General features: G+C 32.9%; 1 protein-coding gene across 2 annotated transcripts; it reads left to right on the top strand.

Annotated features, from left to right (window-relative positions):
* Positions 1 to 167: 167 nt before the first annotated feature.
* LOC129225214 (chymotrypsin-like elastase family member 2A) lies at positions 168 to 21656 on the top strand. Of its 2 annotated transcripts, none has more exons than XM_054859782.1 (10): positions 168 to 262; positions 3081 to 3134; positions 5485 to 5651; positions 7317 to 7554; positions 9566 to 9676; positions 10763 to 10988; positions 14826 to 14946; positions 15991 to 16147; positions 16532 to 16650; positions 21437 to 21656. In XM_054859782.1, the coding sequence occupies exons 1-10, from the start codon at positions 208 to 210 to the stop codon at positions 21620 to 21622; spliced, it is 1434 nt and encodes a 477-aa protein (XP_054715757.1). In that variant the 5' UTR covers positions 168 to 207; the 3' UTR covers positions 21623 to 21656. The 2 variants fall into 2 exon arrangements, with proteins under 2 accessions (XP_054715757.1, XP_054715758.1); XM_054859783.1 differs by lacking the exon at positions 21437 to 21656 and adding an exon at positions 17695 to 17979.
* The last annotated feature ends 5953 nt before the right edge of the window (positions 21657 to 27609 follow it).

Raw genomic sequence — 27609 nt, 5'->3', positions numbered from 1 at the left:
CATAAATTGTTGCTGAATTGAAACGTTTTTCTCATATACATAAATTAAACGATAAACCCGAAATCTTTAACATTAAAAGACATCTGCATTTTTTCTCTTTACTCCGGATAAGAATGTGAAACGGTTCATCTGTTCTTTTCACTACTGCCTATGAATTGAGTGTTGTGTAGATCGATTACTACACTTTTGGGACAATTGTGGAGAACTATGGCTAAAATCGGGCTTCTAGCAGTAGGAATTTTCCTAATTGCTTCTGTTAAAGGTCAGTAGTTATATAAACTTCTTTAATGCATATTTTTGAGCATATAAAATGCGTGTATTCATTTGCATTTTTGGATATTAATTTTTTTAGGGGAGACTGAGGACAGTTGATCCTCCGTTTTTGTTGGCGCTCATAGTTTTTTACGTCACACCGGCAACACACGCGAATTCGTTTTTTTTTTATATATATGTTTTAGAAAGTTGACACTTAATATCATTTTACAAATTGGTTCTTTATATTAAAAAAAACACTTGAAAAACAAAGCTTAAAATTGTAACAGATAAGTGCAAATACATACGTAAAAACGTCACGCCCGTCCAAGTGGATTGAGCAAAAAGCATTCTATGTAGAAGAACGTTGAGTGCAGCAAAAATGATTTTGGCACCTGAAATTAGAAACATTAAAAAAAAATTAAATTTTTCTAGCCGAAAGCAAGGCAGATTGAACGGTAATAATAATCGGGAGTAAACAATTCTAATAATTAATTATCAAGAAAAAATATGTTGAAAGGTACATTGTTGATTAATGAAACCTTCAACTATAGAATTGCATTGTTATTGAGTGTTAATATTTATATTTTAGTAAAAAATACTTACTAGATTAATGCACGCATTTACTAGAAGGATTAAAAAATTATAATAAATAATTATCAAGGGAAAATTTGTTGAAGCTACATTGTTGTTTAAAAAATCTTTCAACTACAGAATTACATTGTTATAGAGTGCTAATACTACTACCTATATTTTACTGAAGGGAGTAAATTATTATACTAAAATTACTAGAAAAAGTAAAATTCAAACAAATAATCATCAAGAAAAAAATATGCTGAAAGATCATGTAAGCTTCATTGATTACTTCAGAATTACATTGTCGTTGAGTGTTACTACGTATATTTTGCTAGAGGGACTAAAATATACTTACTAGATAAATACACACATTTACTAGAGGGGGTAAAAGCATAATTACTAGACGTACTGTTCTAGAAGTAAAATAATTTACAAAAAATACTATTTATTACTAGAGTTATTAAAAACTTATAATAAATAATTGTCAAGAAAACAATTATGTAAATTACATGATTGAAAAGATTATATAAATTATAGTGTTGATGAATAACACGGTCAACTAAAGAATTACATTGTTATTGAGTGTTGATATGCCAATATTTTTTAGTATAAATCAAAAATATAGTTTTTTATAATTTAAGAACTTTGTTGCAATAAAATCTAAAATAAACTGTTAGAAAACAAACACTAGAAAACCAATGGCTACTTAACCGTGGTAACTTTTTTTGTATTTGAAGAAAAGACTACACAAATTTAAACACTTGCGATACGTGTAAAACAAACATTTGTGAAGCAATACTTGCAAATCAGAGGCTTCAGAGTCCTCCCCCCCTCCCCGCCCTCTTAGTGCATACACCGTATTTTGGTCCTAAGATTAAAAAACGCATGTGGGATTGTTATTTCAATTCAACAAAAAAAAGTGTACTTTGAGAAATTGGGTGTTTAGTCAACTGAAACTATAGGCTTTGCTACTCTTTAACAGATGAATCTTACTTGATCATTTCTACACCTGTAATAAAGTTGGTCTCAACTATGCAAAATATCAAAATATTTTACCAGCTGGGATACAAGTATTACATGGCTCTTTTGGCTTTCCTCGTAGCTCTTGTATTTCTATATTTTTAGCTGGGAAATCCAGCGGACGGTTCTCAAGGGGACCATAATGCTCCAGTAAACCCCACCATGTTTACGGCACTTTTTTTTAATTTTTAATACGGAACTATGAGTCAATCACACAATAAAAACCTGTTTTGCGTTTCAAATAAAATAAAATTTTATTATTGTCACGAATAATGAATCAATATTGGATAAAATTGATGTAAAAGAATTCTGGTTTAGCTAATTGCAAGTATTTTAAAATTTGCCCTTAAGGTGCGTTCGGGCATGTTATTTCGGCATGTTAAAGATTGATCTCTTTAGTTAGAAAAAGAAGTCGTAAAAAATCTCAGTTTCATAAAGAGTTACTTTAAACCTAATAATTCATTCTGGAGGAATGGAATACACGAAAACAGTGATCTGTCCCATAAAATGATTAACTTTCTGTAGATGAAATAGAAGATGGCGAAAAAAGAAGAGATGTGTAGTCAGTGGCGGACACAACGGGAGGGTCACGGGGGTCATGAACCCCCCTAAATCGTCAACAACAGTCTCCGTCCGCATTGTGTTCTAACACTTTATGCATAAAATGTGAACGACTACAGTATCTTTTCATTTCATTAATTATTTTTGAAAGTAGATATTTGAACTACTACTTCGTTTCATTTCTTATGAAATTAATTTGCAACGTTTATCTCCAATTAGATCCCTTATTCCAGGACAATTTGATGCTTTTTATTGACCTCCAAGCATCATCAGAAATTTTTCGTACCTAAAACCATAGGTTCGTTTATGGGCGGGGGGAGGAGGTTATTCTTCAACATGCCCCCCCCCCCCTAAAATAGTTTTCTGTATCCGCCCCTGTGTGTAGTTAACGCTTTGATCATTAACGTTTAGAGTGTTCCTCATTTTGAACTTTAAAAAAAGTACGAAATATTCCATGAAACATTTCAAAAATTCACGTTGTTTTAATTTTTCAATTTTTCTTCATGTTCGTATTTTATTTGAAACAATGCAAAATGTGAAAATACACTTGTCTAAGTTTTTGAGGTGTATTTCCGACATTCAATTTGGGACATACGCTTGTGGAGGACCAAAAGTATCTCTATAAAAGGTTGTTTAATAATATAAAAAAATTAACCTTTTCTCTTTTCTAGGATTTCCTCAAAAGTCCGACTTGCCCTTTGAACATGGAGAACAAAATAGGCTAGGTGAGTAACAAAATAAAGAAAGAACAAAATGACACATTATGAGTGTCGTATAATAATGAAAGAATACAGTTGAATATAATTTTCTTGCCCTAGTAAGAAAAATATCAGTGTAATTAACTTTCTGAAGTAGAATACATTTCTTATGTTCTAACACACTCTCAACGTATCATGCTCATTCAAGATTCTCAACGTATCACTTCGTTTCAAGCACGATTTATCTTAACGGAGCTTAACAATAGTGCTTAAGAAGTTTAATCAGTCAAAAAAAAAAAAAAAAACTTTGTTCTTGATCTCACTAAAAATGAAATGTGTTAGAACACATCAGCTATCAAATTTCAACTATCATTATTCTACAATTGCATTAATTTTTCTGAAAATTTCCCTGTGTTAGACCAGTTTCGTTGAATTTCTTCAACATTAGGATTTTCTATTTGAACATGTAGAATAAACTGAATTGATAGTGCAATCAATGGTTAAAGAATATATATAGCATAATAATTTGAATTCATCCTATGAATGAAAGAAATTGATGCATCAATGAATACTATTTTGAATTATAATTTTTTGATAAAAATATACTTTTACCTACTATGAGGCGATTATCAAAGTTAAAATAGGCGGAACTATACTGACATGTTTAAATGTAAATAAGCACCTAAAATTGCAAATAAATAAATAAATAAATAAACTTTTTCATAAACGTAAGAAGTTTGTAGTTTAACCGGAGAATGAACTCTGAAGGTTATTTTGGAGGTATTTCGTACAGAGCTGCGGATTTGGAGGGAAAATGACCAAGTCCAACTCCGGAAATTTTAGAACCTTCGACTCCCAACTCCTACTCTTTTCCCCAAAATAAGCCTGATTCCGACTCTGACTCCGACTCTACAAGCACTGGTAGAATTGCAGAGAATGAGCGACTCCGACTCATGTAACTTTAAACCTTCGACTCAAGACTCCGACTCTTTAACCCCCCAAAATCAGCCCGACTCCGACTCTAGTCCGACTCTGCAGTCCTGATTTCGGGTATACAGGCGTCCCTCGTATTACACGGTACTTGTTCAACACGGTTTCGATGTACCAAATTTGCGATTATTGTAACACGGTTTCGATATTACACCGGTACGAAACTTGAATTTAATACTTCATGGTTTTGATATAACACGAAAGTTATGTTTGAAAAAGATTGAATTTCATTTTTGTTTAATACATTCTCTTAATGTTTGATAATTACTCTAATAAGTTTTTACTTTGTTTTTATGAAGCATGGTTTCGATATAACACGGTACACATCCCTTGATTCACATTATTTATAAGTCTCGTATAACACGATTTCGATATAACACGACACACAGTTTCGATGCAACACGATACATAGTGACATGAATTTTACTATGTACATGATTAACTAGTGTAAAAAATAAGTTTAAAAGTTATTCTTAAAAAAGTCTCGTATAACACGGGTTCGATACTACACGGAACGTATTAACCGTGTTATACGAGAGACGCCTGTATTTTTGGAGCGGTATTACAGTAGACCCTCGTATTACGCGGGGGTTACGTTCCACAGAAATGCCGCATAAATCGAAACCGCGTAAATTGAGACCTAATACTAGTCTTAAAATAGGGGTTTGGTTCCGTAGATAACAAAATACTTCATTCTAGTGATGACGAATTGTATAATAAGTTTAATGTGTACTTATATGGACTTTTTAAGGAAAACATAAATTAATTTCGTGTCCTGTTTATAAAGAGGAGCTGGCTATGATAGCCTTTCGGCAGTCATTAAGAATTTTTCTCTGTAATTCTTCTCAGAGCATTAACGCATCCATGATCACTTGCGTCATTTCCGTGATAGAATCTTCCATCACTAACAAATCAGATCATTTCTATTGTCTAGGAATGGCTCAAAAATTTCAATGTAAACGTTTTCGGTTGTGCGTCACCGACGTCGGTATCCTCGTTGGTTTTGTCCCCCTTTATCACTCCTAAAAGCTCTTCTTTCAGTGAGTTCTGAGCTGTGTGAGTTTAATTACTTTACTTCTGGAAAGAGTTCTGGAACCAATCGCAACTTCTGGAAAGAGTTCTGGAACCAATCGCATAAAATGTCTCCAGTGGTCCCAGCTCGAGTATTAGCAAACCAAAATGCAGTTGTTTACGCGTAATCTGCAATCTTTAGGAGTTTGGAATTTGAAAGAGGGGAAAATGTTATCTGTTTGCATTGCCACATCGGCGTAAAACCGAAACTCATCCGCGTGAAATAAAATAAAGGTGTCAAATCTTAAACCGCGTAAAATAAACCCGCGTAAAACAACGGTCTACTGTAGTTCAATGTTTTTTTTTTTTCTCTCAGCTGGTGATTGGGATGATGGTGATGGCGGGGATGACTTTCAATGCCACATATTGTATGAATACGATGCCACGAACAAAGTAACCGTCACCAGTCCTTACTATGGAAAGCGGCCTGAATATCACAATGGATTGTGGTGCGAGTACAGAATACGATCCCCACCAGGAACTGTAAGTAATGTCTTGAAACTAGTTTACAACATTTCTGATTCAGTTTATTATTTTTCAGTACGAAATATATGCTAAGTCAAGCTGTATTAAGTAATTCTCCCATATTAACAAACCATAAAAGATGCAGTAAACCCTCATTAACCCGGATCCCATTAAACATGACTTCTTTTAATCTAAACAGCTATTTAGATGTACATTAGAGAGGTTCAAATTATATATATATTTTTTTTAGTTAGAGTCCAGGACACCCCCTATTTTTTCTAGACTTAATAATAGCAATATGCTACAAAAGTTTTAGCTTCTTACTAAACGGTGCTCAATGACCCCTCAATTTAACATTAGCCGTAGCATAAAAAAATGCTACAAATTTAGAAACATTTAATTTCCCCAGCTGTTTTTTTTTTTTTTTTATAAATAATTATTTTATTGCCATGTAAATGCCTATTACTAGTGTATATTATAATATGTAGCATTGTTTTTCAAGTTCAATGTATTTTTTAACCCCCTCCCCATACTTATGAAGTTGGGGGGAGGGGGTTTAGCACCCTCTTTCAGTTGAAATAAGCTAAAATTCGTCCAGTATATTACTATCTACTAGTCTAAAAATATTGAGGGGTGTCCTGTTATCTAGAAGATTTTTTTTTTTTTACCTGTAGTTTTCAACATACTGTATAAATAAAAGCGAGTTAGCGTAGTAATGTTCTTCCGTAGGAAGTATTTTGTGTTTTTGCAAATTTCTCGAATGTAGTTTTTATATTTCATTCTCTTGAATTAAAAATACAACTTTATTGTGTACAGTACTTATTTACAAAAAATATTAATTTAAAGAAACCGGATGGATTCGTTCGGTTAAATGACAAATTTCCGCTTAGATAATTAAAAAGGAGGGCGAGATAGCTCAGTTGATAGAGTGTTCAACTTTCAACCGAATGGTCCCGGGGTCAAGTCTCTGTTCGAGTGGCCTGCCTTTATAGCATTTTTTAAGCAAGCATTTTGAAGATAACATCTATGTATTAAAATTAATGCAGCGGAAATGCTCTTAATTTTTTTATTTTTTAATCTAGCCAACAGTTCTTATACAGCTAAGTTCATTAAGCATACTGAACTGTGACAGATCACGCATATTTAAGTCATTATCGAAACTAGCTCGTGAGTTATTGAGTCCGGTAATTTTCTACCTGATTACCATGTTGGCCACGATCGACTCGGCTTTCTATCCCTTCAGTAGGTCAATAAAATGAGTACCAAGCCTGCTTATGAACTAAACACTGGGGATTTCGCGTTAGGCTGACCACCAAACCGGAACATCTGCCTGTCACCCTAGAGCCCTGAGTCACAAATACTGAGATGGGCACAGACCTTGACCCCCATGTGCTGTTGCACCACTGAGTTTAGTTTAATTTTCTAACTGGGAAATATTCGAGTTTTTACATAGGGTGCTTTTACATGGTATTTTACAGCAGGGTTATAAATTTCGAGTGCTAATGTTTTGCACAGGTCATCTAGTTTAATTTAAAACGTATTATTAATATATTCATTTTTTGTATGAAAAAGAAGTTGAATAAACTAGTTTCTGTCTTATAACCGCATCATCCCCTATCGTAAGTTGTCGTTATTTAAATATTTTCTTTTTATTTATGCAATAGGACTTTTTTTTTTCTTTAGCGAATTAAGATGACTTTTGAGGACTTCGATCTACAAGCCTCAGGTAGTTGCATGCAAGACAGGCTAGTCATTTACGGTAAAGACAAGGAGTCCGTTTTGGGCATCTTCTGCGGATCCCAGAAACCCTACCCTATTCTTTCGAACGAAGGTGAAAATGAAATTCGACTACTGATACAGACGGATTTCATGGCAGGAGGAAGAGGATTCGTTGCAACTTTCGAGTCTGGAATTAACCTCGGTAACGATCAGTCATTAATTTATTTTTCTATCATACAATATGTTGTTTATGTGGTCTAACTATAACCAAAGGCAATCCGAATAACCAAAATTCGGATAATCCTATTTTTAATAAGCAAAGCAACCTACACTTACAGTTTATTACGGTCTAAAATAATGTTTCGTAACCAAATTATATAATATTGATAACAACACTGTAAAAAACTTTTTACAAAATTATCCTTTCTTAGCAACGAATTACTCTCCTGTCTTTTGTTTCAACCACGGCGTCACTGCATATGACGGCGGGCTTATATTCTACGCTCTGATTTAGTTAGATTACCATAATTTATGGTACAATCTAGGAAGAAGCTGTTTATTTAATCAAAATAAAAATTTAATGTTTGGCATACTTATAGTTAGATTTTTGCTATCTTGGTTGTAATTTGTTATATGAGTGGAAATATAATTATAAATGAATTCTTCAAATTTGTTTGGATTATTCGAAAATCCGGATGAACGAGGGCCGAATAAACGAGGTTTTACTGCATGATTAATTACTAGAAGTAATACTGTACTCTAATTACCGCCTCCCTTAAAATAGAAAAAAATATGAAGAAGAGAAATAGAGGGACCGAAGAAGGATACCGTAATAGTTTACGTGTAAGAAATTTACGCAGCAGTGGTATCAAGTTACGACTTTCTTCCCTTTAAACCCTTTGGAGCTCGCTGGCTTCATTTGAGACCACTTGTATTTTTATTTTCACTCAAATTAATTGTTGATTTCGCTGTATCAATCGCCTAAAAAACAACTGGTGGATTAAAGAAGCCACCGTACCACAAACGGTTATATGGGGAGATAACATTTCCGGACTTATTGGCCGTGGTCTAATTGGAGTAGAAATTCCATTGGAATTTCTACTCCAATTAGACCACTGCCAATAAACCCGGAAATGTTATCTCCCCATATTAAAGCCGGCCGTGAAAGCCTTAAACAGTATTTACACAAACGGTTAATTAATTGAAATTTTATTTCTAAAAATTTAAAAATAACCAAGAATGTATGCAGTATATTCAATCTGAATGAAATACTAATAAAATGCCCCCATGGCATTGGTTATTTTAACATATACCACATAGCTGATGGATTCCCAGAAACTGATTTTTATTTAAGTTATTAGTAACTAGGAATAAATATTTTTAGTGGCTTCTTAACTATGCCAAATAGATATGTCAATCAGTAATTCATTTTAAATTATTGTAGTTTTGGTTCATTTTGAAGTAATTCCAGACAGTAATAAAAAAATTCTATGGTGAAGATATCCAAATTTTTGGAGAGTATGCGAAAGAACATCCGCGGAACTCTTAATACGTTAACTAAATTTCTTTGGAAATAACTACGAGTAATAAAACTAAAAACTACAAATAAAATCTTACGTATTATTTCAAGCAACCGTACATGGTGATGAAATCATCTTCAGCAATTTAACCAAGACACTCACATATTCCATGATTACAACTTTTGGAAAATAAAATTTAAAATATTTTTAAAAAATAGTGATTAAAAATATGTCGTAAAATGCTGTAGTATCAATTTATAATTACAATAGTAAACAATTTTTGTATTTTATATGATCCTGTTCAATTCGAGCTCACTGCAAATCGAACCTTTTTTGCAAACTAAACTGTATTTACATACTTGCAAATAAAAGCTATTAGCAATGAAAATAATTATTAGTATATATGTTTCTTACCTTATTGTTGAATTTGTTTATGGAAAATTTGATTATGCACATGAGAAATTGAAAATCAATCTGAAGCTTAAAACATATTAATCATACAGCAAATTTTCTGCATTCTATCTTCGATATCACTTGTTTTCACACATCAGTTTTAGTTCTACTGTCGCAAATATTTACAAAAATCAAAGGTTGCCCTTCCTACCATTCTTAAACTTATGAATTGTTTGACTTACGAAAAAACGTTTTAAGAACCCTAAACTAATGCTTTGTTTTTTTTTTCACCAATTACAGGTCTTTGCGAGTCGGGATACACTGTCTGCAGTAACCGTAACTGTTACAAGAACGAAAAGAAATGCGATGGAGTTGATGATTGTGGCGATGGAACAGATGAAGAAAATTGTGGTACGTTAATGGAACGTTACTGAAAATCAATATTTAAATGTTAGATAATGTAAACAAGTAATGTTCATCGTTTCTAAAAACAAACTGGAAATCCTCATATAAATAATAGTCAAAATTACTGATCGAGTAACGCTCTGACGTCACCAACAATGAAACTCGCGCCATAGCATGAGTGGCGGAAATATTTCATTGCTGAAGCAATAATCCACGTTTATGAAATCCATGAAAACAGAAATACATTTCACAGGCCCCTACCATTGAAACTGGTTTCTTCTTTTTCTCACTGTTTGCGGACCCACTGTTGGACATTTTAAAATCATTTGTTCTGTACAGAAATGACGTCAAAATGCGTAAAAACTTTTCGTCTGCCGATGAAGATGAACGAGAAGAACCGTACAGCTCGCCCTTTTTTTTTCAATATTACATTGAAGAGCTTATAAATAATGAAAGACCGTTCTTGCTCACCCCCCCCCCAGGAAAAAACTTTTTTAGAAAAATGTAGATGTCATACCTTTTGCAAGAGCCATTTAAACTACCTTTAGGCTTTTTTCTACTTAATTTTTGCTCTCTATGTATTTAAAGTATTTTACTTTTTTTATAACTAATTCCTTGGAAAACATGGAATTGGGTTTCACTGTAGTTTATTAATATTCAGCGTTCTTGTTTCATAAAGAACTAGTGGTACCCGCATGGCTTTGCCCGTAGTAGAAAATTAAAAGGACATTTGATTGGCCAGTACATTTACAAATAATGGATGATGAATTTCTCGCCAATTTGCTACCTTCATTTGATCGCCCATGTTACGGTTCCACGTTATGATAATTTGGTAATTTACTCGTCCACGTTATGATAATTTGCTAGGTAAAATGTTCTTAAAATTTTAACAAAAAAAAGAACAAAACCGAATTTTCAAAAAATCGCTTCGAGCTGCTCACCCCTATGCTACAAACTATTTTTGTGCCAAATTTCATGAAAATCGGCCCAATCGGCTAGGCGCTATGCGCATAACAGACATCCCGAGATCCAGATACACAGCAGACTTTCAGCTTTATTATTAGTAAAGATAGAACTTTGATTCCATTTTAGGTTTCCCAATTGTCACATCGCCTTCTGAGTGCGGAGTTACTCCCATAAAACCAAATACAATCTTCAACGGTTCAGATCGCATGGTAGGAGGAGATATAGCTCGACCCAACAGCTGGCCTTGGCAAGCATCCCTGCAGATGTCCTGGAGCGAACCCAATGGACACTTTTGCGGCGGGACTCTTATCAATGCCCAATGGGTTTTGACTGCTAGTCACTGTATTGCTGGGTAAGTTAATAATTATCACAAACCAATTACGGCGTATGAACGACAGTTCACACTGTTAATAAGTTCTAGTTGCTTCTTGTACACATGGTCAGAAGCAGGACTATAGAAGATAGAAGGGCTGGGTCTTAGCGCCGCGAAAGAAGGAACGAGGGGGAAAGTGCCAGTGACGTCACTGGGTAGACTCGATCTGGGACATTTGAATTTTGTATAGTGAGTGCGCGCGTAATTCTTCACTCTCTTTTCCCGTTTTTATGTTCAAAAGTTTTTTGAGGTTAAGCTTCAAAAGAAATGAAATACAAGGGTAAATGTTTTGAGTCCCATCGACAAGTTAATAAGCGATACTAAAAACTATAAACATAATTAAAATCTACAATACAAATTTTTAGTTTCTCTTGCTTAGTTATGGATATTCTTTATCCAATATGCGTGTTTTAATGGGGTAGAAAGCGGATATTTTGCACAATAAAATTGAGCTTATAAAGAAATGAAAATAATTTACTATGCTTGTCAAGTTTCCTCTTGTGTGTACATAATTTTGTCAGTTTAGACTTTAAAAAAAAAAATAATATTTTTATTTCAAACTTGTCTCAAAGAAAATGAAAGAGATAAGATAGATATAAGGAATAACTAAACATATTTGAATTTCGTGATACCTCCTTTGAATATAAATACTGCCGATAATTTTTAGAGGAAGTGTTTTTTTTTTTTTACGAATAACTATAACTCTGACCAAGAATCTTAACAAACGTTGTTTTTGAAAACTGAAGTAGAACCTCATTAACCTAGACTAAGAGAGGATCCAGGTCTTCTAGATTGTTTAAAACGAATTAAGCAAAATAACCTATAAAATGAACCAATATACATAAGTAAAATACTTGAACACAGTAAAAATTGTGTTTTTAATTCAAGAGAATGAAATATAAAGCTGTATTAGAAAAAGTTAAAAAAATAAAAATACAGCCTTACAAAAATACATTATTGCGCTAACGCGTTCTTTATTTACACCGTATGTACATTCAAATGGTTGTCCGGATAAAGCGAAGTCCAGATTAATAGGTGTTTACTGAAATTGCTAATCAGTATTTTAATTACTTCAATTTAAAAATAACAAATTGAAATTTAGCAACGTAAACCAAATTTTAAGTTTCAATGATTATCACCAAATTTATAAAGCTAACTTATTTGTAGACTGAAAAATTTCTTCATGTCTGAATTCTACAAAACATTACGTTACAGTAATAAATGAAATCTTTCCGAATATTCTACAAAGTTTTCTTCTGTGATAAAGTCCATTTAAAAAAAAAAAAATTGCCGGCTTACCTTTTGTCGTCAGAAAGTTTTTCATTCAAATATCGGATTCTTCCATATGTTCTTACTCGAGAAAAAAGTTCAATAGCCTTTTTATATGGGTCAGGAAATTGGTCTTTCAATACAGAAGAACAATTAAATGGCCTAGCTTTTGTACTATCATAAAAACACTAATGTATCTGATTTGGAAGCTTTAAATAATCACAAAAAAAAAAGCTCCTATACTAAAATAGATACACGATTGAGATAATCACGATATAGTGCTCATTTTTCATCTCCCTTCTCCCATCTTTGAGTCATTGTCGCATCAATGCGAATTATTATATATTTTAAGCATGGGGATACAGTGTTCAAGAAATTGTTAAGTTAAATCTATTGAATAATATTTATAAAGAAATTTCGTGCATTACATCTAAATGCATTATAATTTTACGGTTGAAGGAAATTTATTACGGTCTCACAGTGCAGTTACTAAATTAATTAAATATCATAAAGTTGCATTGTGATAGGGTTAAACCAAATCCAGCATTAAAAAATAACTTCGCATACCACATTTTATAAAATTTGTCTTGCTCTATATCTTAACTTTTTAAAATTCTTCCCCAATTATTTATTGAAGCAACTTCAAAGTTAGTATTCAATAAAATAAAAAAAAAGCATTTCAAAACAGAAAAGAAGGTTGTATTTCTAATTTTTTGGGTGTGTTTTGAGCTCTTTGACAATCTTGAGGGAAAACTTAAGTTTCTAGAACTTTTTCAATAACTAGGCCATCAGCACGTGAAGGCATTTTCAATACTTTCAAACATAATTACCCACAAATATTTTCGATTCTAAAAAATGTGACCTTTATGTCTACTTTAGCTTAACGTGAAGGGAAAATAACCTGTCAACAGATTTAGCGCAGGATCTGAAGAAGCCCTAGTCAAATGTTATGAGATATTTCCAAATTAAAATCAAACCTTGAAAACAATATTCATATCCTTATTCATAATGAGTGATTTTTAGCCTTGTCTGGGAGTGGCCTCGGCCCCTTCAACTGCCTCTTCAACAATCCTTGTACAAATGTAAAAATTCTTAAATTCTATTTTAGCTAAGGCATACCACAGTTCTTTGGGCATACGCTGTGGAAATTGTCCCGCGGAGTGTACCCGATGACGTCAAAAACGAGTTTTCTCCTCTCGCTGTCCATTTGGCGGCGGATGAAAAGATCAAAGGAACGAGCTAGCCCTTGTATTCGTAAGTCCTGGGTCAGAAGTGAGCCCTATAGCCCCGTTCACATAAACCTTTTCTACCCCGGAGAAAACTTGCTTTGAACTGCATTCCGGTTATTTCCCGGGTAAATGTGGATCTTTTTTCCTCTTGCTTTCGACTGGAGTAAATGCGGAGTTTTTTTTTTACCCAGAATGCACTTCGCGAAACGCGTTTGTTTACTAGCTGGTGATAGCAGCTAAGGATGCTGGGTAAAACCACTTTCTCGTTTACAATGTACAAGCTCTTTTCGCACTTGAACGGTGAATTTGACGGCCGGCTTTTTTCGGAGTTGGAGCAGGGAAATTCGAGGTACAAAAGTTTGATGGGAACACGGCTAAAGAGCATTTTTGTAGGCGGAGCTTTTATCAATGTTCAATGTATTTTTACTGCAAGTCACTGCATTGCTGGGTCAGGGGCAGACTGGGTCCCGCAAGAGGGCACCAACCTTAGCTTCTAAAGGGCGCAAAAAAAAGTTTAAAAAAATTAAAAAGGCACAAAAAAAAAAGATGGTACACAGTTTTGCAAGCGCAAAAAAAAAAAGAAGGAAAGAAAGAAAGTTGCACCAAAAAAATAAATAAATGAAATAAAATTATTAAAATGAAGAAAAAGGTGTTTTTACTTTAGGGCGCATAGGAGGGATGGCGCATCGGCCAGAGGCCCTATAGGTCGTCGGGCCAGTCCGCCCCTGTGTGGGTAAGTTAATAATAGTCCGAATCCAATACACTTCGCGATCCAATTAGGGAGTGTTACTAAGTTCTAGCTGTTTCTTGTACATATGTCCTGGAGGGAACCCAGTGATCACTTTTGGAGGTGGAGCTTTTATAAATGCCCTGGTTTTCACTGCAAGTCGTTTGCATTTCTGGGTAAACTGAAGCAAAAACGGAATTTTGTTACGGAGTATATATATTCGAGATTTCAAAGTATTAACAATATTTTTCTGCTTGCACAGACGCCCAGGAGTGACCCCAATGAGTACTTTGAGAGTTGGCGCTTTTATCACTGGCGAAAATTTATTATTAATGATAATGGTGATATCAATAATAATAATCTACAGAAAATGATATAAAAATAATACTAATAATAACGATAATGATGATATAAACTAATATACAAATAGTGATAATGATAAAATAACTAATATAATAATGATAATATATTCAACATTACCATCATTACTGTTATTTTTGTCATCAATATCATTCAACTCACAACCGAAATCTTACTTTATCCTTTCACCAAAAAGCTTATATGCTTGTCTAATTTTCGAACCTTTTATAGGAGGGCGCCTGATGGTGTCAAAGTTCACTTGGGTGCGCACAGCCCTCTGAATAAGACGAAATATGAGCAGGTTAGGAGAGCAATAAAAATCATCGCCTATCCTGACCTAGAAGGAGAAGATGTAAGTTGTTCTTTTGCTACTAGATGATGTTTCGGTTTTTATCTGGTGAGAAACTGGGTGCTAAAACTCTCAAAATGGCAATGGTTATTCGTTGATAGAGAATACACATGAAAGAATGAATACCATTACTTGGGGAATGCACTAGGACCGCAAATGGCCAGGAACCAATGAAAACCCAATTACTCATATTAGAAACATCATATTTCGTCGCTTTAATCACAAACAATGTAATGTTCTCAAAATGCATTTCAAAAACAAAGTCCTATTGAATACCAGATAGTTGACCCTGAGATTTAAGACACATACTTTCAAACCAACTAACTATTCAATTATTGCTTTGCTATCGACGGAATTAGTCATCCAAAAGTTTTGTATTTCTCTTGAATGAATAGCTTATGTTGCTTGAAAATAAATCTACTTTTGTAACACTTTAACTTTTACTCCTTAAAGTGTTACAAAACCTTAAAGAGCAAATTGAGTTGAACTGAAAAGTTATTAAGAAGGTACTATTTCGACAATGAATTCGGGACTTTTTGCAAAAGGTCATACTTAAAGACCAAGACGCCTGATTATATTTACTTATTTTCCAGGCAACATTGTAGAATATTAAACCTAATTTTAAGACCTAAATGTTACCTATTAAACACACTATTCCTCATAAAGGTTTTGCATTTGTAAAATTTAGAATTATTATTACCGTTCGAACAGAATTTTGCAAAAGCTTGCTTTAAATTGAAAAGAGAGAAGAAAACGTAACAGAATACTTTTGTAAGAAAATTTACTACGTAAAAGCAAACAAAAGAAATTACACTTTTTCTTACTACAGTAATATAGTGACAATCCAAATTTGTTTTATGAAAGTTCATATCATCATCTATCACAACTTGTCAATTTTTAAAATAAAACAAAATAATAAAAAAAAATTAGAATTTTTTTTTAAGGCTCTAAATAATATAACAGCTTTTCATTGCTTTTTAAAACCTTAAATTCATACATACAGGAAGCAATTACTTGTTGAATTATGAACTTTCTTTTTCCTTTCAGACAATGCGGTTTTCATTTACCCATGACATATCCCTGGTCAAACTTAATGCTCCAGTGCAATTCAATGATGGTGTTCAGCCCGCTTGTTTGCCGAGTTTAGGTACGACGTTAACACCCGGAATGGACTGTTACGTCACAGGATGGGGCGAGACGAGAGGTAAACTCGAAACATTTTTCCCTATTGAAAACGTGAAACAAATCTATTGAGTTTTAACCGGGCTTTTAAAGCAATGGTATTAATCCAAACATTTTTGTATTAGAAGAATTGAATGAAAACGTTTCCTTTTTTGACTAAATGCAGGCCCTCCAGTTTAAATTATTAATTATTATTTAACGCATGATTTTTTCCAAGAATTTTTTAAAAAATGAAAATAAAAGTTGATTGAAGTGAATATTTAAATACAACAAAAGAAAATAATAGTCGAATGAAATTAAAATTTAAATGTAAGAAAAGAAAATAATATTTGAATTGCAAGCGAAAATAATTGTAAATATTAACATTTTAACTAAATAAAGCTAATATTGAATTAATTACCGTTAGGTACTGGAGGCTCAGCAGCACTCAAGCAACAGTTGCAGAAGGTGCAGTCTACAGCGACTTGCAGTTATGACGTGAAGACACAAATTTGTGTTGCTAATCCAAAGGCTTCTCCATGTCACGTAAGAAACTTTAACTGACAATATTATATTCTAAACAAAAGTTCTCAAAGATTCTGACCTCCAATTAGATGGAAAGGCAAACATCTGGTTTAATGGATCTATCTATTAAGTCTTCAGGGATGTTAGTTTTTCCAGATGTATGTTAGCTTCTAAATCAAGCAGAGTCAGATTCAAATGAGCGGAACACGAGCATCAAATTTTTTACTCCCCCCCCCCCCCTCATTCGGATAGACTCGTCTTAACTGGACGCTTGCCAATTCCATATAATCCGTGGGCAGACTACTTTGCTACAAAAAAAAAACGAACTCGTTCTACCCTAAATCGATTTCTATTTATAGTTGTGCCATTGCCTTTTTTTTTTTTTTGAAATATTATTATTTATTTATTTTTTATGTATTTATTTATTTTTTGATTTTCGTCTTCAACCTATGCAAGAAGCCTAAATTTCGAATTATCTTTGATGTCTTGCGATGTTTCGTATGTATTTTTTCCCGAGAATCCACACTGAAAAAATTTATTTAGAGACTTGTTAATGTGTTAAAATTAGATTTGAAAAAGAGAGAATTTTTTGGCGTTACGCTAAAAGATTGCGCGCGGATAAAAGTTGTCGGCCTTTCGGTTTCGAGCGGTAAATTGATTACAGACTGCCTTCTTTATTTCGCATTCAAGAAAAAAAAATCTGGATTAACTAAAATTGAAAATATTTAGGCAGAGATTGCCGGCATACCCATATAGATATCACAGCAAGAGTCAGGAAAACCGCCAGGAATCGTTTTTGTCAGCATATGAACAATACAGGATAACACCAACCTGACGGGATACTCAAAACTGTATAAGGCAACACTTTATATATGTACCTAACTAAATAATTTAAGAAAAAATTCTAATTAATAAAATGGTTTTTTTTATAATTATGAAGTAAACTAGTTATATTCATGGACCCTGTACAAAATAAACACTCAGTCTTCATCACTAACCTGTATAAAATTCGCAGTTCATTTAACAACCAAATTCATGCTTCAGATGTCAATTAATTCGTTCTAGGGTGACAGCGGCGGACCCTTTTCTTGCAAACAAGGAGACAAATGGTTTGTCCATGGAGCTGCTAGTTTTGTAACCACTACAAACATGATGACGGGTTTATGCACAGGACCCGAGTCAATGAGTGTCTATGCAAATATAGCCGATAAAGTGGATTGGGTGCGAACCACTGTTGATAAATATTCATAAAATACTTGATTAGTAGCACCCATCGATTGCTGAAACCAACGAAAAAATATGGGAAAAAAAAATCTGGTTTTATCAGTAAATATTATGAATAAAAGGATTTCTTGTTCCTGAACAAATTGTTTCTTGTTACTTTTTTCTGGAGCTGTGCCATTCATCTAACATTTATCATTTACACTTGGAGGTTCTGCTGGGGCTTTTGACCAGAACGAGGGCTATGCGAATTTTTGCTTTTAGCCCCCCTAACAATCAGTTTATTGATACATATTTCATATGTGAAAGAATTTACAACATATAGTGAAAATTCATCCAGAACGAGGGTTGGATACGTACCCATCGCCTGAAGCCAACGATCTGACATGTGCACTGAGCCCTATAGCATTTAATCCAATCAACGTATAACACAAACTTTAAGCGTTAAATATATTTAGTAGAAAATAGCTAAGCATTGAGAAAAATGTTTCATACGGATTTTTAAATTTTTCTTTATACCAGAAAAAATATTCCGCAGAACTTGATTTTAACGATTTGCAAAAAACCGTGCTAAACTTTAAAAAAAAAAAATTTAAAGTTTTATGTTCAGGATAAAATGCACACATAAAAAATTGAACCAACTGACTTAACTAATTTACTTTTTACTGTTAACTCTATTCAATTTACGTAACTTCAATTAATTTTAAACCCAAATTTCAAGTATTCCTGGAGTTGTTTTCTAGGTTTTTGCATTTTTCGAGATTTTATTTATTTTTTGTTGGGAGTTTATCATCATGTTGCTTTGCCAATTCACTTGACAAGTGTTTTTATAGCACTGCATAAAAATGCATAAGTTTCATTAATTTACAATAATTTATATATACAAGTTTTAAACACAAAAATACACAAATCATAAAAACCAACGGACATCAAGTTACGGAAGAAGAAGCAGTAATATATAAATTCCAAGAATTCAAAACCTCCATGCGTCTAGTCTTTACACCAAATTGAGACGTTTTAAAAATGTCTATGACTTAGAGCACTTATTAAAAATGTTAGAAATTTTATTGAAGCTAACATTTTCAATGCTGTTAATTAAGTAAACGCAGTTTCAAATAATTTTTGATACATTAAATCAACTATTTTTGTCTTCTTCCACAGTTTTAACTGATAATTACTGGAAAAATTATGATCTATTTGGAACTTTTTCGAAATTGAGAGAGACGAATAATCGAATGAAATTTTATTTTGGTAAAGGTGCCTCTACATGGAAATTTTATTCACGGAGTAACAATTTTTCGATGCAAGACCAATGTCTTATTTATGGCTTACCTATTCAGTGCAAAATAGAAAATGATGATGATAATAGTTTGGGAAGAAAAAACAAAATAGAATCGGGTTGAATAATCAGTAGGATAAAACCTTAAAAAAATAATTAATAAGACAAAATAAGTTAAAACTTAAATTAGCTAAACGTGATATAAACTAGATTAAAACTAATATATTTTCATTGTCGAATTTATTCAGTTTTTCCTTTGGTAAGAAGTCTTGCCGTGCCTGCGGTAGTTTCGATATTAAATTGCAAATTATATTTTAAAATGTAGCCTGATACAATGTGTAGTATTCTCAATTTAATAGTGAAACAATGGCAGAACAGAATCAGATATAGTTTGGGAAACAATGGCAAATTTTTATATTGATTAGAGAATTTGTAATTAAAAAATATTGATAATTACTTGGAATTTTTAAGTTAATGTGTATTTCAAAAAGATGAAAAGCCTTGAAAATGTATTTAATAATAGCATTAACATATTTAGGTGCCTCTAGTGCAAATAATATTCACATAAATAAGAGTGCTTTTCTTCTCTTCCCTCCACACCCCTCCCATAAGTATAATTTTTTTTTCCTTTTCTTCTCTTTTTTTCCCTTTTCTTGTTGAAATCGAAATTTGATATAGCCGTAAAAGCAATACCTTATCCTTTTCAGTTGAGGATTTTGTTCAAGGATCTAAATTGCATCGAGATTGAAAGAAGTTTTACGTACAATTCACTGGACGAACGATGAAATAAATAAAAGAAAAATTATAAAGCATAAGCTTGTATTAAAATTGCATATGCTTTTTTCAGAGTAACAAAAAAACCTCTTTCCTTTAACCTAGAAAATAGCGCTAGGGGCAAGTTGATATAAAATACCCTAATTTTATTACGTAGTTTTTTTTTTCTCCTCTTCGCAACTCTAAAACACGTGCATCCAGTTTTTGTAGCAAATGTATACCTTCAGCCCCACGACTTCCCCATCAATTTTACAATAGTCACATCCAACGACTTAAACAGCACTGCGTTAAGTATTCGATTTGTAAAGCTGTCGCAGAATTTAAGGTAACCTTTTTCACAATTTATCCATTTAACATTTTGTAAGAATTTTATTGCATCAATAGAGATCTAAATTGAAAAAACACTCTTCGAATATTGCATAGCTATCCATAATTTAAAAATAATAGTTACAAAACCAGTTGAAAATGAGTTACTGACCAAATTCAATGTCATTCAGCCACTAACACCCGTATTCCCCAAACAAATTGACCCTTGGGATAATAGCGAAACTTCCAATCTGAGCATTCTTCCACCAATAATAAGAAGAATTATTGGAGTGTACAATGAACTGTGTGCAGTGTTGCCATTTTATTCTACAAAGTAAAAAAGTGCAAAACTTATACTATTACCTTACCTGCAGAGTGCAGCATTAGGACATATACTTTTTTATTAAAACATTATAGTCGTAAAATATATTAAAACACATGAAATGGCACAAAGTTAAACCCGAAAATATCAAATTTACCCCCAATAGTTGTAGCTTAACCATTTTTTTTGTCTTATACAGTGAACCTTGTGTAAGTTGACCACTTGCGGTGCACTACTTTAGTGCTCAACTTAAACAGGTGGTCAACTTACAAAGGTTGATTTATATGATAAGGGCCAATTCCGTGCATGAAAAATCGGTCAACTTAGACAGGTGGTCAACTTCACAGGTTTTACTGAACTCGATATATTTGTATAGTTGGTATACCTAATAGTTGGGGCGAACCTAACCTGGCAACGCCGTAATACTGTGATTAGGATCTGTATAGCCTTCACAATGCTACCAGATTAGGATTGTCCCAACTTACTGTAGTTTCTCCGGGTGCTTGTAGAAAAATTACAAGAAGGAAATAAAATGTTTGCAATGTTGCCCGGTTTAACGGTAAGTTTTCTATAGGAATTTTCTTTCCGTTACTAAGGGGATAACTTTTAATCTTACCTTGTACAAGATTCATTCGGGATATTTGCAATCAGTCAATTCAATGCAGAATTTCATGTTTCACTGCCGTCCAAAACGATTCATGTTTAAAAAATAATAATATTTTTAATTATGATGCAACTTTTTGCGATTCATTAGAAGAACAAAAATTACGGTTTATTTCATCTTCAGGCAGAAACTAGTTTCAGAACAAATTGAAAAAACAGGGGAACCGGGAATCATTTTCAGGGAAAAACTACTCCGTGTTTTCTTTGGAAAAGCGTGCCTAACTTCAAATTCTTTCTAACAGGGAGACAGTGGAGGTCCACTTGCTTGCTTGCTTGGCGGGAGATGGTTTGTTTTTGGCGCCACAAGCACTGGGACAACTTCGAATATGATGACTGGTCTTTGCACCGGACCGGATTCGAAGACAATTTATTCCAATGCTGCTACCAAGGCTGATTGGATCAAGACTGTTGTCAACAAATATAGCTGAATATTGTAAAATATATTTTCAGAATAAATTTCCTTTCTTCAATTTTTCTATATTTTATTTTATATTTCTAAAAACCTACAGTAGTTTTTTTTTTCGTTTATTCATAAACTAGTACTTTCAAGAAACAATGATATGCATGTGTAAGTTCATTAAAACATAAACATACAAGACGGAGAAGTCATGTTATCCACTAGTAAAGATGTAATTGTGATCACTTAACAACGATGTTTTAAATTAAAAACTCGATTATGAAAACAAAATCAAACTAGTATGTTGTGGTCATTATCAAACTTTCTTCTATAACTTTGGAATTTACATTCTATATATCTCAAAAGGTTCTACTCCTCTGCTGAGATTACTACCGAAACCTAATCAATATTAGTCCCTATCTGGTGTCCTTCCAGTTTTTTTTTTGAACCCTTGCATTACTTATTGACATAGAATGGTCACGCTTAACGAAAAAAACGTCCAATGTCGACGTTCCTTGAAGCGATTATTAGCAATAGAAACAAATGAGTACCTGTTCACATCAAGGTTTACTAAGCTCTACTTGCATCCTCACAATACCTTTTAAGAGATAACTATTGTTTATTGAGAAAATCTGTTGATTGCCTTATCTGCTCCTTATCGAAATTGGTATACCAAAAACTTAGGAATTAGCAAACAAGTTCATATAGGGGGCACATATGTAGCAAATTACGTTCGACTACATACATTAAGTTTTGAGTTGCAATACTCACAAAGATTTCTGCGTAAACATAAAGGTTTTTCAAAAATGGTCAACTTCTTAAGATTTGTAAGTCAGCCAAAATTTTAGAATCGATAGTTGATTTCACAGGATCTGATAATTTGACTAGTTTACTGGTTTGAGGTGAATTGAGTCTGTGTGTTCTTTCATATGCAGTCTATTTTTTGTAGGTTTATAGTCCTAAACCAACAGTACTTGAAAGTTCAATGAAAGAGATCGGAAAGACTACATTTTGTTTGTAGTTAAATGCACCTACAACTACATTTGCACAAATACAGCTAACTACAACTATAACTAATTTAGTAGATATAGCTAACTGCAAATATTTTTGAGAAAATGCAGTCTGTGTCTTCAACAACAATAACTGTTGTTGTAGTCGTCGTGCCAATGGAAGCTAGATAGAGCAAAAAGTTTAAAAAATCAGAGTCGCTAGTTATGGAGCACGAGGGCTATAGAGGGAAACTACAACTGTTTCCTTAATGTAGTGATTATAAATTACTTTCGCAATGTAGTAACAATTAAATTACTTTTGAGGTGACAATTGTAAAAAGTTGAAGATTGAAAGAAAAAAAAACCTTAAAAATGGTTTAAAAACAGGGGTTCTCAACCCGGTGACGTGACCATAGGGGGGCATAGAATAATTTCAAGGATACGTGAATGTCTTCAAAAAATAAGGTAAAACTAATTATATTTCACTCAACTTTGAGGTTACGGGTAAGTATTTTTGACATTATCACCAATTTTGAAGTTTTTAGTGCGGTTTTTATCAACATATCCAAGCGAATCTGTATTTGTAGCATTAGCTACCATAAAGTCAAAATATTGAGCAAGGATAGACATTAAAAGTGACCAGAGTAATAATTTTCACACGTTACAACCTAATATTCAAATTCTTTCAGAGAGCAAACAGTAGTAAACTTCCTACTGTTGTGAAAGTGACTGGCATAAAACACACACACACATGCCAGCCTCACCTAGGTCCTACATAAATTTCAACTTATTCGTATTTAGTTCTTTAATTTCATGTGTTCTAATAACTATGTTCAGTATAAAGTTATATTTAGCAATATCAAATTTTGTTTACGAAATTACCTGTATTTTTATTTAACAACCAGCTTCAGCTATCCCGTTGGCTTCAGTTTCAAATTTTGATTGTAGTCTTGTATTGACCACATATCGCACCCGGACAGGGAAAGTGACGACCCCCCCCCCCCCCCAAAAAAAAAACAGAATTCGAGAAAATCAAGGTTTTACGCAATGGTAGATTTTAGTGATTTTGTCTCAAATATTACAATACGCGTAAAAATGCTGTTATCTGCTAAGTTTTCTTGTCTAAACTACTGCACACTTTTAGTTCGAAAAATTTTCTTCTAAATTATGAAAATTTAATGATGTTTCAGTATTGGTTATTTTTGTACGCCACCACGCACCAGGTACGTTAGCTAACGTTCTGAGAGTTTTGCGGTAAGAGAGAGTATTAAATTTAGATTTTTAATCTGCAGCTAGAGTACGTTTTTATCATATTTTGTGCTGTGTCACTTTCTTTGCCGGGGTGAGATATGCCGGTCTGATTGGGGGAGGGCGTAAACTCACATTAATATTTAAAGGGGGGCGCAGAGCCCAAAAATTTAAGAATGCCTTGTGTAAAATAATAAGCTGTCTCCTTTAAATATGGGAAATTATTACGAAACATATATTCATGATTATATGGGCCAATTTACTATTCCAAACCATTTTTATGCCTTGATTTTCTTTCAAGTTTCAACTTTTGTACCTTATAGAAATAACAGTAACTACTATAAAAACAGGAAAATATTTTCAATTTTGCAAAATTCATGAACTTACTTTCAAAATCTATAAAAGAATCTTCTAAATTCCACGTTGCTTGCTCTTCACACGGTCGGCCATTTTGACTCAATGCGTATGTATGCTTCCGCAATCAGTACAGATTACGACTTTAAAACGCCGAGCCTTTTAAAAGGTAGTTCACTACATTTTATTTAACAGCAACAGTAGATGAAATAATATGAAAGATTTCAACTACCCCGCTAATATTAAGTACATTAAAAGTAATCTATACTATTCAAATCGGTTCGCGTCCGTCAGTCTGTCCGTCTGAAACGAGAATCGTTGCGAGTCGAGAATCAATCCAGGTACCGATCGATTCGAAAGTTTCCGAAGAAAACAATAAAACCAATCTCGTAATTATACGACTTCAGTTAGTGGAGATATTAAAACGTCAATTAATATCTCCATTTCAGGAATTTTTATTTCTTTCCTGTTGCCATTTTGCATATACAGTGGCTCCCAAAAGTGTTCGTACACTTTGAAATTTTTTAGTAAAAACAAAATAACGCGAAACTGAATTCGAATATGAAGTCCAATATTTTTTCACATCATTCCTATGTCATCTTTATCTTTTTATTTTTATTTTATTTTATTTTATTTCATTTCATTTTATTTTTTTACTAATAATAAAGCTGAATGTCCTCTGTCCGGATCTCTGTCTGTCAGGATCTCTAGCGCCTAGACCGTTCGGCCGATTTTCATGAAATTTGGCACAAAGTTAGTTTGTACCATGGGGGTGTGCACCTCGAAGTGATTTTTCGAAAATTCGATGTGGTTCTTTTTCCAATCCAATTTTAAGAACGAAAATATCATAAGATGGACGAGTAAATTACGAAATTATCATAACGTGGGACCGTAACATTGGTACAAGCCAATTGGCGAGAAAATTCACCATACATTATTTATAAATATACAGGCGAACCAAAAGACCTTTTAATTTTCTATTACGGGCAAAGCCGTGCGGGTACCATTAGTTCTAAATAAAACCCTGTAGTTTTTTCAAAATATTGACTGATCTTTTTGAAATGGGTCAAAAAAATGGAGAGACAGAGAAATAATACGCCACAAAAGTCATCGTACACTCAAATATTTTCGAATAAATTCATGATTAAAATGATCACATGTCGTTTTTTGATTATTTTTGCATTGTGTTGACCCTTAAAAGTCATTTGGCTTTAATTTTTTGTTTATTTATTCCTGAATATTGTGCTTATTACTTTAAAGTTGCTGGTATTCGTAAAAACCACAAACACCATTCGAAATTTGAATTTTTTCTTCACAGTAATGGTAAATGGATTTGAAATGTCTCTAAATTACTTAATTTATTTCATTCTATAGTAAAGTGCTTGATAAAATGCTTTAAAGAAAAGAATCGGACCGAAAACAAGGTAACAAGAGGTCAACCGGTAAAGTTGACAAAGCGCGATCGGAGATTTACAGTAAAAATATTTATGAAAAATACACATTTGAGTGCTGTCAAAGTTTTTGCAGAGTTAAGTGAAACATTTTACATTTAATTTTCACCTAAAATTGTTCGCCAAGTTCTCTGATTAGCTGGATTAAATGGGACCTCTTCCCGCAGAAATTTTCTTGATCGTGCGAAAAACAGAAAGCTTATGCTCTTCGTCGCAAAATCAATGATAAATATGCCCAAAACGTTTTGGAATTACGTCTTACTTACATATAAAATTGAATTCACCATTTTTGGTTAAATTGTTGTTAAACTGTAAGTAAAAGAAAAAATTAAGAACTTAATCTTAAGAACTTATTTGGATCAGTTAATCAGTACGGTGGAGGTGATCTAGTGTGAGGGTGCATATCAGCATCAGGACTTGATAGTTTGTAATTTTTTGATGAAATAATGAATCATGCTGTTCCGTTTTATATTTTAAAAACCAATTTTGAACTCTTAGCCAAAAATTTGGTTATTGGAAACAACTTTGTTTTTTATCAAGATAACGATAAGAAGCACACGGTTTTCAACTTTTGCGTCTAGTGCCTCGAAAATTGTCCTAAAGTTTAGAAAATAAAACCCTCAATCTCCAGATTTTAACTTAATGTAACGTATTTAGAGATATCTGGAGGCTAGATTTCGAAAATAGGGCTTTTAAACGAAAATAGAGCTAGAAACAGTAAGACTCGAAGTGTGGTTGAACACTTACTCAGAAATTACGCAAAAAAAAAGAAAGAAAAAGAATGAAATCTATTCCAAGACGTTTAAAAAGTGTTATGAATACTGTATGATATTCTAGTAATTAATAATCTAATCAAAAGTTAGATTATTCAACAATATATAGACATTTTATAAAGTGTACGAAGACTTTTGTGAGATAAAATTTCCGGAACTTTTTGGTTTTTGATTTTTAAAAAATTAAGTTTTTATATTTTTTAAAAACTTTTTATGTTGTTTTGTTAAAAATTGATCATAGATCTTATAATTAAATACCTATTCCGAAATATTAATTCTAACCAATGGATTGGGGCCTATTTCGTTGAAAGTCGTAGGTGTACGAAGACTTTTGGGAGCCACAGGAAACAAATTGATTCGCAACTGCAATAAACTATAGGAAGCACTGCAGCCACCGTCAAATGGTGGATGAAAAAGGTAAAACAAACGCATGCCGTATCGTATAAAATGCAAAAAAGTCTAGTAATTTTTGTTTGTATGTATGAGTTTTTTGTTTTATTATTTTGAAATTAGTTTTTAGAGTCTTGTGGATATTCTGGTCCACGCAGAAAGAAATGAGAAATCAAGAAGCATTACTAAACGTTAGAAATTAATGCAAAACATGTAGTTTGTTAAGCAATAAATAAATACCTTTGTGCCGAGAAATAACAGGAAATATCCAACGTTATCGAATTCTATAACCTTTCTACCTTTTTATTCCACTTTTATCGTAAAAAATGGTTTAACTGATAAGCGAAATCTCGCTAGGTTCCTTGCTAGCACAATACTAAAACTATAACCCTAAACACATGTTTTTCGAAACTCTTCAGCCGATAATCCGATAATGTAAGCAATAAAGTAAAGTTGGCGCACTATTTTAGCGATTAAAATTCTTAGCTTTTGTTTTTTGCTAGTTCAAATTCTGAACATTCTTTCTCTCGGTGAAATTTTTTCATTCCGTTCTGCAACAATATTTTCAAGAATATATTTTGCATACTGTCCATTCCAACTAAATGCTGAAGTAAAATAAGGTCAGTTAAATTAATAATTTTTAAAATAAGTAGAGATGAAAGCCCTAATTCTTCAGCTAATGTTATCAAATCCTCCTTTCGAGCTTTAGATAAAATAAAAACCTCATATTTATACAAATTCACACAAAACGATAAAAAAATTAACCTGGTAAAACACTTTACCCTCTTTTAAATGAAATGCTTCAAACAGACG

This window comes from Uloborus diversus, chromosome 6 (genome assembly GCF_026930045.1).
Source record: "Uloborus diversus isolate 005 chromosome 6, Udiv.v.3.1, whole genome shotgun sequence".
Taxonomy (NCBI): Eukaryota; Metazoa; Arthropoda; class Arachnida; order Araneae; family Uloboridae; genus Uloborus; species Uloborus diversus.
The sequence above is the reverse complement of the archived record's forward strand: the minus strand, read 5'-3'. Positions and strand labels throughout refer to the sequence as shown.

Excerpts from the sequence above, each read along its gene's own strand:
- LOC129225214 (XM_054859782.1), top strand. The coding sequence starts at position 208 with ATGGCTAAAATCGGGCTTCTAGCAGTAGGAATTTTCCTAATTGCTTCT. Across the intron at positions 5,652-7,316 it reads TACGATCCCCACCAGGAACT|CGAATTAAGATGACTTTTGA; the intron begins GTAAGTAATGTC and ends TTTTTTCTTTAG. Across the intron at positions 16,148-16,531 it reads AGGATGGGGCGAGACGAGAG|GTACTGGAGGCTCAGCAGCA; the intron begins GTAAACTCGAAA and ends AATTACCGTTAG.